This window comes from Leptosomus discolor, chromosome 6 (genome assembly GCF_034619465.1).
Source record: "Leptosomus discolor isolate bLepDis1 chromosome 6, bLepDis1.hap2, whole genome shotgun sequence".
In the NCBI taxonomy this organism is placed as follows: domain Eukaryota; kingdom Metazoa; phylum Chordata; class Aves; order Leptosomiformes; family Leptosomidae; genus Leptosomus; species Leptosomus discolor.
The window spans coordinates 51,680,010-51,695,121 of record NC_141396.1 but is presented as its reverse complement, the minus strand read 5'-3'; the positions used below and the strand labels follow the sequence as shown (position 1 = coordinate 51,695,121).

Below are 15,112 nucleotides of genomic sequence, written 5' to 3'. Positions count from 1 at the left end.
GTGGGCAGGGATGCGTGTGTCTGCCTGCGGGGCCGGGGCGACGGGGGCGGCCGAGTCGGGCCGGACCGGGCCGGGCAGGGCAAGGCAGGACCGGGTCGGGCAGGGCCGGGCAGGGCTGCGCGGGCCGCGCAGGAGCCCGCGGGGGCGGCGGGGCGCAGGTGGGTGCCTCCGCCTGGATCGGCTCTACCTGCCGCGGCGGGGGAGGCCGCCTCTCGTCGTCCCCCCCACCTCCCTCCGCGTCCCCCCGAGCCAGTCCCCGCCCCGGCTGGGTGTTAGGGCTGGGTCTTGCCCTGTTTGTTTGTTGGTTCTTCCGCGCTTGCCGATGTCTTGGGGGGCCGAGGAGGAGGAGGAGGAGGGCGGGGAGGGGGAGGGGACTGGGGCTTGGGAGACGGCGGCTCCTCGGCCTCTCTTATTGCCGCTGAGTTGCGCTCCTCTTCCTCAGGCTGCGAGCAGGAGCCGCCCGGACGCTTCTCCCTTCCCCGGCCGGCCGGGAGTCCCTGCGGCGGCAGCGCTCGCCCTCCGCCGGGGCAGGTGAGTGCGGGGCGCCGCCGGGCACCGCCGGGCACCGCCGCCCCGGGGCTGCCGGCCCCGCGGGAGAGCGCGGCGGGCGGGGGGGACGCAGTTTGGTAAACTCCGGCGCCCGGCTGGCCCCCGCTCACGGCCGCTCTCCCTTCCCTCTCTCCTCTCCGCAGAGCACCCCCGCCCCGTCTCCCGGAGCCCGCCCCGGCAGAGCGCTCCCGAGGTGCCAGCAGCTGCGAGGATTTTGTTTGTCTTGTTTCTGTGTTTGTTGGGGTTTTTGTTTTTCTTTTTTTTTTTTATTATTTTTTTCCCCTCGTTTTCATTTGGCTTTCTAGTCTCGCTGGGAATGGCAGGGGCAGCGGCGCCTGGAGAAGGAACAAGTGTGGGGAAAGGGAGAGGGAGCCGGAGCTAAATGACAGGATGCGGGCGACTTGAGGCACAGAAAGAAGCCAGCCTCCCTCCGCCCCCGGGACTGCCCTTGCGGACCGTGCTTTCTGCTCCTGACTCCGGCTGGAGGATTTAAGACCTAGGAAGAGTTGTACGTGGAGGGCGCTTTTTTCTTTTTTTTTTTTTTTTTCCTTTTTTTTTCCCCCCCTCCTTTCGCTGCTGCCGGAAGGGAAAATGGATTGGGGACTTCTCCTGCACTGTGCAGCCCTCGCCTTCTCCCTCGTCAGGGCTCTGCGAAGCGGTAGGTGTCACGGGGGACGTCGGGTCTCAGCCTGGGCAGGCAGCTGCGGGGCTGGGCTCGGGGCGGACAATGGGGCAGGGCGGACGGCGGGGCCGGCACCGGCCGGAGCCCGGCGGGGGGAACTTTCTGCCGGAGGAGGGAGGCGGCGCGGTCCGCGGCCGAGGATCGCCCGCCCTGCCATTGCCTTCCGACTTTTGTTTTCTCCTCTTTTGGGTTGTTGTGTAAAGCAGGCTGTTCTTCTCACTAGATCAGGACAGTCAATTATCTTAATAATGTTTCCTCCCATAGGCAATTAAATAACTATCGCCTTCGGTATCTGAAAGATAATGAACACTTTAAAAGAAAGGCTTTCTCTCCTCCCCGCCCCTTTCTTTTTCCAAAGCGTAAAATTTCAGATTATCGTGTCTTTTACTAGCTGTTTGTGTACCTGCGAGTAGTCTTCAACCGGAGAGCTCTCTAGACTACCCCTTTCCCCAGTCTGCAGTTTACGTGCAACTTGCACAGTGCCAAAAGAGGAGCTGAGCTTTTCTGTGAAGGCTCAAGACTCCCTTCCGAGAGAGAAATCCTGTAACAAGTGACTGATGTAGGCAGTGTACTATCAGGCAGCCCTTGAAAACACAACTAATTAAAAGCAGCGTGCTCCTCCTTCCCCGAACAATGCCAGAGCACCGTGAATATTTCACTGCATGATGCATTTTTAAAGATGGTCTAATTGTGGGACTGCTTGATGTTTAGCTCTCGCACACGAAACAGCTCGTGCGAGTTTTCCTTTCCCGACAAATCCTGAGCAATTATTATTAACTAATTATCAAATATTTACTTTTGCCTGACTGGGTTTTCAATCAAAGTAATTAAAAGAAGAGAGCACCCTCTACTTACGCTGGTATATTGTTTTAATAAGGGACCGCAAGTGGAGTGTCGTGGAAGAGAGAGTATTAAAATTGCCGTTTTTATGATGGAAGTTAATCTCTTTCCCAATATGTTTTGAAGAGGCTGCTTAATTTAATCAGGACAAGCTGCTTCCTCCTGTGCTGTGGCACTGGAGCGAAGGCGCTAGAGGTGTGTGCCAAGCCTAGCTTGGGGATGCTCTGAGAGGTGCACTTTGCTCACACACACACACACACCCCCAGCCCAGGTGAGGGGTGTGGGCAGCTGCCTGCCTGGCCCCCAGGTAAACCAGCACTGCCCCTGGTCCTGCACCCTCTGAGGGGTGGGAGGGGGCCACTCAGCTCTCTTGTTGATAATTTCTCCCCATTAAAAGAAGAGGAGTAGGGCAGGTTGCTGGGCAGAAGCCTCCACCATGAGCCATTAACGTGGTGGCCCTGCTGGAGTCACCAAGACCATTAACCTCCTCTGTAACCTACCAGACCCACTAATGCCACCTTCACCTACATGCAGTACTAGTGTCTGCTAAATTAATTCATTAACCTTATTTAGAACTAATGGTCCAAAGTCATTAGAAACTGCTCTTCTTAATCAAGTGTGAGAGAGATTGCACAGAGCCAGGGAGTCTAGCAGACCGCATTATCTTATTACACTGTCACTTTCCCAGAAGTCGCAGATTAAGGAGCGCTGGTGGTAGTGAGTCCACCTCAGCGTCCTCTGAAGTGACTCTGTCAAGTGACTAGAAGCAGCACTGCTTTATTTCAGGCATTTAACAGATGCCAGACTCTGCCATGTTGTTTGCAGGGCTGGAGTGGGCTTAATGAATCAGGATCACTTTCCGAGTGTGCTTACACAGGGAGGAAAAGGCAAGATTCCCTGAGAGCCCCAGACAGCGGATTAGCAAGATCACCAGTGACAGCTTTTGAGCTTTGAGCTGCAACGCCTTTTGTTCTGGTCAGAGGAAAACAGTCTGTTTTGCAAAGGCAAAGAGGAAATAAATAGTAAGATAGCCTTTCCCAGCAACATGCTTAGCTATATCGGGGGTTGACCACACAGCTGAGTATGTATCACCCCCTTCCCTCATAATTTACACCAAATAATTTCTATAAAGAGTGTAGCTTTATGCATTTTTGATGTGCACTTCCTCATTCATTTCCATTTGACCTGTTTTTCCTACAGTAAAATCCTGTACATTTATAAATTCATACTGAGAGCAAGGAATGCCATTTTGCTTTCAAAGGGAAAGTATTGGATACAGCACTGCAGTCCGTATATACCATTATTGGGATGTAGTGATATGTAGTCTTGCTTTCTAGTGTGGACATTCCTCCTGTCTGTAGTTTACTGTCATATTTTATTGCTCAAAATTAAACAATCAAAGTGTGGAGAAAGTTTTTCCTCCCTGAAGGTCTATAGAAAGAAATCCACGTTAGTAAAAAAAAAAAGTGATAACAGAAACCTGCACTGGACGGTGAAGTAAGTGACTGTGTAGGTGGGATTTCTTGTCCCTTTTTATTTTTCCTATAAACCTTAAAATGCAATCCTGCCAATGCTGGCCAAAGGAGCACGATGCAGTGTAACACATTTCACGGTCACACTTGGTGCTTCTGGAAACTTTTGCAACTATTTTGCTATTAGAAATAAACCTTTGTTGTTGTTGGAGGGAGGAAGGGACAGAGGGAAGAGGAGAGGATGTTGTTCTGCTCCATTACTTTGATGCAGTCTCCAAGCATGAACAAACTTCCTTGAAGGAATAAATAGTGGATGATTTCTGCTTCACTAAAACCACTTTGTTCTCTGCTACCCTCCGTTTGAAGAGCACAGATACTTTCAACCTGCCTAGATTTATGGACTGATAAAACAAAGGGAGGGTCTGCTGCGTGTGAGCTTGGATCCACCAAGACAATCCCAGTGGTCAGTGACACAGACCAGGCTTATCCCATAGCTGGGCAGGGGGTCAAATGGCATCCTTTCAGCTCTCCTCCCAGCTTTCTTTAAAACTCAAGATTATACTTTTTTGGAGACAGTTGTGTCTCGGACACCCTTCTGAGCCAACATTAACACTGTTGCGAGGATGCAAGGTTTTAACACTGTAAGGGGCACTGTTTGCTCGGGGTACAGGGCTTTTTAAAAGGGTACTGTTTAGATATGGGGTATCTTCTGCTACCTGTCCAGCTGCTAGACTTAAGGATGGGCACGGAAAGGAGGCCTCTTTCCGTTGGCAGAGGTGCCTTCACGTTAAAGGCATAAGGGTGCCTTTGCCTGAGGAAGGCTGCAGCCTCCTCAGCATTCCCACGGCAGTGGGCTGTTCACTGCTGCGAGCTGAAACCAGGTGCTTGCCGGGGGGGAGCTGAGAAAAGCCGATCTGTTTGCTTCCCCTGCAGATAAGTGCGGCGACACGATCAAAATTTTAAACCCCGGGTACCTCACCTCTCCTGGCTACCCCCAGTCCTACCACCCCAGCCAGAAATGCGAGTGGCTGATCCAGGCCCCCGAGCCCTACCAGAGGATCATGATCAACTTCAACCCCCACTTCGACCTGGAGGACCGCGACTGCAAGTAAGTGCGGGGCCGCGCTCCGGGGCGCCACGGCGCCACCTGCCGGCAGCCGCCGCGCCCGGCTCCGCGTTCGGCTCCGCGTTCGGCTCCGCGCCCGGCCCCGCGCCCCGCCGCGCCGCTGCCAAGGGGCCCCGGCCGGTGTTTGCTGTAGCAAGGCGCGGGAGGCGTTCAGTGGAGCGTCCTTCGACGGGGGGGGGGGTGGGTGGGGGTGTGTGTTTGAAAAGATCTTTGCAACTTTTTGAGCTTTGTATAGATCTATGTTTATTTATATCTGAATTGTCTGTGCCTGGTGGGCATGCACGTGGATGATGGTGATGATGCGCGTCATGGGGGTGCGATTAGGGTGAGGCACCGCTGCGCGTTTGTGGGCCTGCTTGCTTTTTTGAGTAAGATTCTAGACTCTTAAAAATTGGTTCCCCTTCGTTTTGTACCTCCACAGCTACAAACAGCCTATGGCAGAAACAGGCCATTTATCAATTGCCAAATGCTCTTAAACACAGTTAGTCTGGCATTTGCTCTCACCCATTAAGGGGCAGAGCACTGCAGGACTGATAGTCATTCCCCCTTTCTCCCTTTGCTGCTGACCTATAGCCAGTAGCTCTTCTTTCCCCTCCTCCTGCTCTACAGTAGTGCCCTGAGCGGAGGAAGGGGACAGCTGAGGCTCCCTTGGCCCCCCTGTGCTTGCATTCCATTTGACCATCTATTTCCAGGACTGAGCAGGGGAGTCAGAGCCTCCCAGAAGCTGTTCTCCACCTTTCTCCAAATCTGTAAACCGCCTAGCTTGCACAAGGCAACACATGGTCAGATCATTCCCCTCTTCAACATGCCCTCAAAATTCAGCCTACTTGTTTCATGAAGAAAAATTTTTAGTGATTCATTATTTAAAAATTTCTTGAGTGTCATGTTTTTTTCATCCCCTTCTGACAACTGCAAGAGTTATTCTTCATTAATGCTACCAGTCAATGTTTTCTCTGCCTGTCAGAAAAATTAAACTCAATAGCCATTGGTGTTGGCATTTCATGGGAGCATTCGAGATTTTACAGGATTTGGTCCTGTACGATGATGCTCAGCATCATCAGGAGTGGTTGTAACAGACCATGATGTTAGAGTGTAGACTTAGAGAAAGAGAGCAACTGTACTCAAGCACTTAATTTTTACCATGCACGTCTTTGTTCCTATTATTTAATAAATTGATTACTTAGATCACAATTATTGATTACCCTTAAAATTAAGTTCTTTAATGATGCAGTGTGGTGCTTAGTTGCTCTTTTGTTGTTTTTGTAATCTCTTATACATCAGCATTTCAGTATCATAGCTGAGTGATAGTGCAGCAAAACCCTATGCTCATAAAACTAAACTGTCTCTTTGTTAAAATGAGTTTTTAGTGTGGTGTTGGAGCTGCGGCTCATGTTCACGCCATGTGTTCACATGCTGACTTCCCATTCTTTAATTTTTCATTTGTTGTATTCAGGCAGTGATTCACTTCCCTGTGTCTTCTCGATAGAGGTTTTTGCTTTCGTTCTGTGGGACCGAGCTTTAGAATGTCTGTCTGCCTCTCTTTGTCTCTTAGCTAGAGATTAGGAAATTAAGTCAAGCATATTTCAATGTCAAATCTTTTTTGTTCCTTGCTGGAATACATGTTTTTCCAATGCTGTAAAACCAACATGGTCTTTGACAGCAGTAAAGCGGTGTACAGCATACAATTATTTGAAGAACAAGTAATCTTTGTGGCATAGTGTTGTGCTAAACAGTGCTAGACTGAGCTGAACTGGGTCCAGGGAAGGGACTGATGCCCTCCCTTCATCTCTCCCTGCTCAATATTCATTGTCCACTCTCCTCTGAAAGGGGGCTCAGTGCAGTAATGAGATGGTAGTGGGTGCAAGGAAGTCTCTAAACAGGGTTGTTTGCATTGTCTTTGCAGTGTGCAATGGTGATGATTTTACCCTTATTTGGTCTGTGCTGAAATGCTAATCTTCTAGGCGATGCTAAATTACTCAGCTGCTACTTCACTTACATTTAAAATTGCTCCTTTTAACTTGAGAGGGATTGTATTTGTGCCAAAAAACTTAGGACAAAAATAATACAAAATTATTTCAGCAACAGAAATTTGTCAGCGATCTCTGTGGTTTGAAATTTCAGTGTCTACTTACAAAATTCACATTCCTTGTACCAAATATTGGATACAACAGGAGATTAATGCAATAAAACATATCACAAGATTTTTTGGTTTTGCAGCTAAGTACGTTTTGATTTCCTAATACACTCAGTTTATTAGCAACTCAGTCTGCAATCTAGAAATGTGCAATTTATGTTACACTCTAGTTTATTGAAAGGTTTAGCACTGGAAATTAATAAGCACTTAAATATGAAATGCAGATAGAAAATGAGAGATAGGGGAATTCATGTCTGGGAACAAAAAATGCCCCATACAATTAGAGTAGACTAGAGGAGAAGATTAGCTTGCTGGCCTAGCTCCCAAAATCCTCTTTATAATGCTGTTCACTGCATCTTAGACCTTAGTTAGTGTTGAAAACAACTTTAATAACAAGGCCCCCCTGAGCCCAGGGAGGGAACCAATGTGACTTGGGAAAGGTTACCTTCTTGTTCTGTACTGCCAACAAGAAAATCAAGAGACCTTATCTAACTTTTTAAAATACTACTCTATATAGAGGGCTAGATGTATTGAAATGTAAAACTGGTGAAAGGTTGATTCTCTGGGGAGAATCAAAAGCAGCAAATTTAAGCATCAGATGTACTGAAGCTGTTCCCAGTTAGTCTCTTTGTATGTTAGTGTTTGGAGTTAATTTTAAAAATATGCCCTTGATTTACCTACTTATTATGCTATGCTTTAATGAATAGGTATTTCTCAAATTACTCCTAATAAAACTTATGTCCATATGACTTTCTGACGATCAGAACCATTTGAGTTGTTTTAAATTTCAAGCAAACATGGTGAAAATTCCTGTTTCTCTGGAGGCATTCCAAAGGACTCAACTTTCACAGTTTTAAAGAATAAAGATACGCAAATAATTAAAAATATGTTCGCACAAGCTAGGTTCATCTAATAAAAAGTCTAGCCAAAACTACTGAACCAGCATAATGGAAACACTGGGTCTCAACGGGAAGTATACAATCATGTCAACCACAGATTGTTATCAAGACATACATAATGAAAAAACACACAGTCTCTTTTTAACTTTTAACTTTAATGAGTGTTATGCCTCCTCTTCAGGAGGCCAAGAAACAGAAATTATGGTCGTACTTTAAGAGAAAAGCAGTTTCTGTTTGCCATTTTGCCTATTCTCAAGCAAGCCCAAATAATAGCCATGCATTTTTGGACTCAGGAACATGGTTAAAATGAATACAAGAGACAAAACATATGGCTACATTAGTTAAAATGCTCCAGTGTTTGTTGCATGTGGTAAATGCTTTTCAGCACTTAGTGCAAGCTGTACAAGTCTGGTGTTGCTGAAGTATCCTACTGTGTAAATGTAGCCATCTTGAATCCAGTAAAACTTTATACCTAGATAATAAACAAGAATGTCATTGATACAGTACTTTGAATTTATGGAACTTTTCCGGTTTCCCAGCAATGCACACTATCAGCATGATAATTTATAATGGTTTGTGACAAATGTTGCTGAGCAAAGAGGTGTGTGGTTACATTCAGATCAGATGTCATTATCTAGGGAGCAATAAAAATTTCACAGACACTAGGTTAAAAACATTAAGAAAATGAATGTGAAGCTTCAGAAGAAAAGGGCTTAAGAAAGGTGGAGGGTTGGGTAGAGAAAGCCCAATAGTGGTTTCCTTACTGACAAATTATTGACTTTGTTGCCAGACTGGACTGTATTGTTTTACAAGGTTTTCATAGATATACCACACAGCACAATTGTTATATTGGCCACCATTTATAGATGTAGAGAGTAAATATCATCCTTGCTTGACAATTATAGAGTGTATACACTGTGCTGTCAAGTCACCTGGAATGGAAAAATTGCCCATTTTGGAAACATTCAAGTTGTAGAAGGAGAGATGTCATAGATAATTATTCTTTGTATTGCATTACACTGATGAGATTCGAGCTGTATAGAAATTGCAGTCAGTTATAGAATACAGAGCAAAAAATACCTATGTTTGTTTATATAGAAGAAAACAGCTCCTCCAGATCCTTGAGTAAGGAAGAAAGCATAGCTATCCAGACCTACGGAGTGAAACTCTAGCCCCATGGAACTCCTATAGATCTTAATGACATTAGAAATTCATCCTTCCATTTTATTTCTAAATAATGTCAATGGATTTATGCTATAAATCTGTAGGTATAACAAACTGAGGCTGGTAAAATAAACAGGAGCGAGGCAAGCCATGGCTCAGACTTTCTGTAGTTTCTGCAAAGTTTAAGCTTTCATTTACTTTTGTCTAAATCCTGGTTCCTATTCTTCCATGCAGCAAGGTCTGCTCTGTGCAGTCTTTGTGCTTCTTGTTTCTGTCATGCAGAGGCGGTTTGAGCCCTTTGGGAGTAAGAGGATCCCCGGATGGCACTGAGCTGCCATGGCAATGCAGTGGGGCACACATACTGGCTGCCTGTCTAGAGGAGAACCGTCTGTAAAAGGACATGGCCGGGCTGCCCGTCAAGCCTTGCTGGTCAGAAGGGTCCTGCCAACGGCTGCACACATGACAGCTGCTTTCTGACTGCCCAGAGGTGCAGCTAGTGCCTGGCTCCAGGCTTCCCAGCCCTGAACTGCTCCCACAAACCGCACCAAGGACATCTCGGGTGTAATGGAGCATCTGGGCCCAGTGCAGCCCTGTTGGAAGCAACGGCAACTTTGCCCTCCACTTCCACAGCACTGTCTCCTGTGAGGAGGGGTGATGCATGGGCCCTGTAGGACTGGCTAATGACTGTATCGGTTGTTTTGATGGCAAATGTCAGTCAGAGCTTCCTAAGTCCCTCTCCCTCTGCCACTGTTGAGCTCGGCCGGCAGTGAGGTGGCTGCAGCTGACAACACGAGCTAAGCAGCAGAGCTAGCAAAGGAGCAGGTTCATCCAGGCCTGTGAGAGGCAGGGACCATATTTGCCCATGGTTGTTGAGCCGAGAAATCTGAAGAGCCAGAGCCTCTGAGCTTTCAAACAGAAATATGGTTTTAATGGCCTGGCACTGCTCTTCTGAGCATCGGTATTGGGCTTTTAGCAATTTGCCTCAGGGCAAGGTACCCAAACCGGTGGGAACACCCCCTCCTCACCTGCTGAGGGCAGCTGGAGGAATGCCCATGCTCCCATGTTGGCTCTGATTTGAATTAACTAAACCACCCAGCCTCTCACCTTGAGCCACCCCACTGTGTACTTCAGCACAGGAGGCTGGCAAAGGCCTGAATGTCTCTCTGTCAAAGCCAGGCTCCTTGCAGCTGTGAGCGGGACGTGAGGCCCAGCACCGACCCGCTGGGAAGGCCGTACCTGGGCCCAAGGGGTGGCGTCTCCCCCCCATGTCTCTCTCAAAAATCTGTCCCTCAAAACTCTTTGGGGTTACTGAGAGATTATTTGGGAGTACTAAAGGGAGGAAGGGGACCATCCTTCATTCTGTCCCCTAAACAAGAAACAAGTATTGTTGGCATAGTTTAGGATGCGTCATTGCAGTGGATTTGGGGGACGTGATATCTGATGTTTCTGGGCTCGCTTCAAGGGCATTTCTCTATATAAAACACACAGAAGGCTTTCAGAGGGAACATGCTGCTACACCCCTGACAGCCCTGCTGGTGACCGTTGCTATCTGATACCCTCTGGAAGGCTGCAATAAACTGTGCCAAGGAAAGGAGTCAGCCCAGAGCTTGTGCAGGATCAGGCGAGCCAAAGTCACTTGTTGCAGTAGGCATGGAGCATGTTACCACACAAATGCACACACACACACACATACACATAGACACAAAAATAATACTTTTTCTTAACTGAAAGATTCTGGATCATGAAAGTATGTACAAGTATGTGCTCTTTGCTACAGGATTCAGCATGTATTTACACACAAGTATCAGATGCAAGTATCTAAAGATAATGCTGCTATTTTATTGTGCTTTAGAGACTAAATAAGAGTTGAAAGAAGTTGGAAATTATGTTGTTTTTTTGGTTACACAGTGTAATAAACTGTCTCTTTTGTTGTTTATCCAAGCAGTTAACTCTTGTGAAAGTCTCTATTGTCAAACTGTTTAACATTTCTTTCTTGTAGAGTAGTGGTTTAGGTTTGAGTTGTCTCAGGAAAAGGTATTAGGGAAACCATGACCAAACTGCCTGGTCATAGCTAGAGAGTCTGTGTGGGCCTGCGTTCAGGGCTGAGGTGTTTGATGCAAAGCCTGGTTTTGCACTCTTACGTGTATGGGTGCATTCCCTGGCACAGCGGAGTCTTGACTTGGGTCTCTGTACAGTGGCGCATTAAAATTATACTAACAGTCATCTGCAGGTGTTACTATTAATCCAGACAGTAAAGTGAACTGTGGGGAGAATTTTATCTTGATGTTCTACAACCTGATACCCTTCAGACAGGAAGAAAATGTGAGGGTCAAATACGGATTCCCATGAGCCTAATCCTTCATCCTTTGTGTAGACAGAGATAGAAAAATTCAGAACAGAGGTCTGAGTCCTTTCTAAATGAAACCCAGAGTCATTGGCATGAGCCCCATGAAACACTCAATATGTTTTCAGTGAACCCCACCCTGCTCTCCTCTCCACCCCCTCTCCTGTGCTAATGTAATTAAAACAAAAACCTATGTGTTGCTGAACATTAGTTTCTTAATTATAGCTTATTGCATGCTATAACATTGGATCATAATTTGATAATTATGATACAGAGATTTTTATACAGCTGATGTAAAACCAAATTAAATTATTTTCTTTTGTAGTATTTCCAAAGAATGAAATTATGTCTGAAAACAGGATATACATGCACTCACATGTATATGTCTAGACTTATATATCACACAGAACTACTTGGACATGGGCATATGTGTTACATACGCCTCTTTAAGTCTTTAAGACTGTGCATATAATACACACATCTATGCATATAGTATAGATTTCTTAGTTTATGTAGAAGTTCCTCAAGTAAATCTACTAATTAAAGCGCTAATACCCATCTTAAGGCTGATAATTAGGTATAAAGAGAAAAAGAGACAGGATTAGTGTTCAGATCATGTTCCAAATGCCTCTTAATTGGGTGTTTGTAATCAATCCTGATTGCAAGAGGCAGTGGTTTGGCAGAATAAAGAATGAAAAAGGCTTAGCCCTACTATTTTCCTATTAGTTGACTTGGCCATAGTATTTAGGTCAGGATCCAGTGTCAAACAAGGTAATTTTGTCAGCCTTAGCGACCCTCATAAAATATATAAAAATCTTTTTTAATGATATTTTTTCAAGCTGAAAACTCTGTCAAGATAGAGAGTTATTTTTATTCAGAATCTTAAAAAGTGTTTTCAAGTGAACCACAGAAAAGACTTTGTTCTCCTGGCCTCCATCCACCAGTGACTTCTGAAATCAGATCTGAGTTCACTGTGGGTCTTTCATTGCATTGACCTTGGCATTTTTCTCACCAAGCCACAGTTTTCCATCACAAAACCACACAGCTTGGTATAATGATTATTTCTTTATCCCAAGTAACCAAACAATTTTTTAAACAGGGTGACAGATTTCCTTCTTGCGCTGTGGGAAGCAAGCACCTGGCCATTTCCAAATAGAGTTTTAATGAACTTCCTGCAGGAGATTTGAGAAAAGTTTAATAAGTCACCTGCCAACTTTCTGGGAGCATAGGTCATTTGCTTTTCTGTAGGAATTCACAAAAATGTGAGAATAACCCCTTCCCAAGTCCTAAACTTCCATGGAGGAAATTGATTTTCATGGGCAATATCAAAGGGTTTTTAAAACGTAACCTCAAAAAATTAAATTTCTGATTGTTTCACACACATAAGGTACTGTGAAACTCTGTGATCTACAAAGCTGGTTGTGATCTGTGTGAGCTTTATATTAATTCATTTAAACAGAAAAGGATTGTGCATATTTAGACTCATCTTGTATGTTAATAGCATTACAAGTATTTTACGTAATGCTATAAAATGAAGAATTTAAGTGGCTCAAAAGACCGTTGGGAAAACATCTCCATATGTGGAAGAGACACCCATTTGACGTGGTGATTTCTTTCAGAAGAAACTATGCACATCCCAGAAGCGCAACAGCCAGCTGTTGTACAGCAGAAACTGGGTGGTTGTCTGCTGCCTTCCACGCTGATGTGGAGCTGCAGTGGCCACGTGCCCTATGCCTCCCCTAAATACAGATGGGCCAAGCCTCACACTGAATGAAAGCCTGGGTTAATCCCTTCCTTACACTCCCAGCAGCTTGGGCTCCATTGCACGTTTGCACTGTGGGCTGCTCCGTGCCCCTATGTGAAGACACAGTCCATGAGGGCTGTGGGGTGGGAGGGGGGTTGGAGCACCCCGCTGCAAGGGTGTAGGACAAGAAGACATAGATAGTCCTTTTTCTTTTTTTTTTTTTTTTACAACACTCCTCCTTAAATTGGAAGTTCGTAACCTAGAGAAAAATAGAGAGGTCTGTTCACACCCGTGTGATTATTCTGCCTCAAGCTTTGAGAAATGCTCCCTCACAGCCAAAGTTCTGCTCTTGTTATTTGCATAAGCAGTCCCGCTGAAGTCAATTAAAACAACAGATTCACTTGTGCAGGACTAATAGCTAGGACATATGTTTATAGCACTACACAAATTAATAATTACTTTTTATAACAATGTATTTCAGATGCTTGTGGAGTGATTTACAGTACAATGGAAAATTCAGCTTCATTCTTTTTTTGTCCCCTCAATTCATAAATCACCATAAATAAGTTATCATTTCTTCTTCAGGATCTTAGCTCGTAACAGTGAAGGTTTGGGACAAGTTGCTAAGTGCATGGGTAAGAATCAAAGTTCGCCTTGTTGTAGGTTCTTGTGCCAATCTGTCATTAAGCCAGACAACTTCTACTGACTTTCTTCTGATGTATTCATCTGTTACAAGGGAAGCAGATCAGCAATTTAGAAAAGCTTTAGCTTGATCACCATGCAGAAACACAGGCTACGCTGCCTATTTCCATAGCGATCACTCCACTTTGCCAGATGCAAAATGGGAGGCTTACATCCCTCATGCTAAAAACCCTTCTTAGAGGATATCCTAGGCTGTCGTTCCATTTGAGTAGCTTTAGTTAAGTCTGGAGAAATATGCAAAGGTAGCTCTTAAATAAAAGCTCTTTTCTTCTGTTTCACAGCCACCACCATAATCTGTTTTGGAGACAGAGGCAGAAGATGTATTAACATGGCAGGCGTATGTTCTGATTGCTGAGTGTTTTTCGACATTCCCACAAAACCCCTGAGACTTTCTGTCACAATTCTATAAACTTTATCTATTTGTATATTCATATCTGGGCTTAAATCCAAAACTTCTTTATGTGCATTTACAGCAGACTATTTAGGTTCATCTCCTTGTATTTCAGATGGCAAGCAGTAAAGCAGGTACACATTTTAACCACTCTATATAGTCTAACATTGTAATGCATTTCAGAAGTTTTCTGTTGTGTTTCAATAGCACATATAATGTAGGTATGTAGAACAGATACAAGACCACACTGAGCTGCGAAACAAGTGAGGACAGCTCTGATGATGCCAGTAGTGTTGCACCTGCTAATAGCTCCAACAGAAAATACCATAAGCATATCGTATTATGTTCCTTACTGGTTTCCATTTTCATTTGTCTTCCACAGCTATACTAGATGATGGCCTTCAAACAGTATAATAGTCTTCTTTATCTCATTTGTCTGACATCATTTTCAAGCTCCTTGTTACTCTTGAACAGTGTAGCTAATAGTGCCCAAATTGCTTCTCATTCTTCCCATCATAACGTGTCATTATTCAAGAAACCAGTGCTCTTCAGCCTTTCCCACACAAATAGCTCTCCCCAAAACTAAACTTAAAACCTACTACCACCAGCCAGTCTCACATTTCCCAGGCAATTAGGCTCCTTCTACTGGCTATTACATTTTTACTTTGCACATTTTTGCACTTTTTAATTAACCGTACCTGTGTACTCTGTGAGACTTGAATCTTTGTCTTCTAAAGCCTAGTCTTCATACACTGATTTTTGTACTGATTTAATTATTTCAATTAAGGTTTGTTTGTGTAGAGTTAAAACAATTCATGACCACTGGGGGATACATATATTCTAGTATAAAGATGTCTAAATTTTGCAGAAATAAGCCTTGCTAGTGTCAGCAGTTTGTAGCAGGGACTGTACTGCTTTATCTGTAACTAAATAAACTAATCTGTTCTAAACTGGTGTAGCTAAAGTGTCTGTTAAAACAAAGTATAGACATACTTCTGTGTTACATAACTAGTCACAGTTGCTAGTAGAGGTTTTTGGGTACTGTATTTGAGTATATACTGTATA

At 44.8% G+C, this 15,112-nt stretch overlaps 1 protein-coding gene across 1 annotated transcript in view; it reads left to right on the top strand.

Annotated features, from left to right (window-relative positions):
* The first annotated feature begins 1,140 nt into the window (after nt 1–1,140).
* The window catches only part of NRP1 (neuropilin 1), a 111,306-nt gene continuing 97,334 nt past the window's right edge, over nt 1,141–15,112 (top strand). Inside the window, exons 1-2 of the mRNA XM_086467495.1 lie at nt 1,141–1,207; nt 4,477–4,651. Of these exons, the coding sequence (XP_086323621.1) occupies nt 1,141–1,207; nt 4,477–4,651 (242 nt within the window). The remainder of the gene's footprint in view (nt 1,208–4,476; nt 4,652–15,112) is intronic.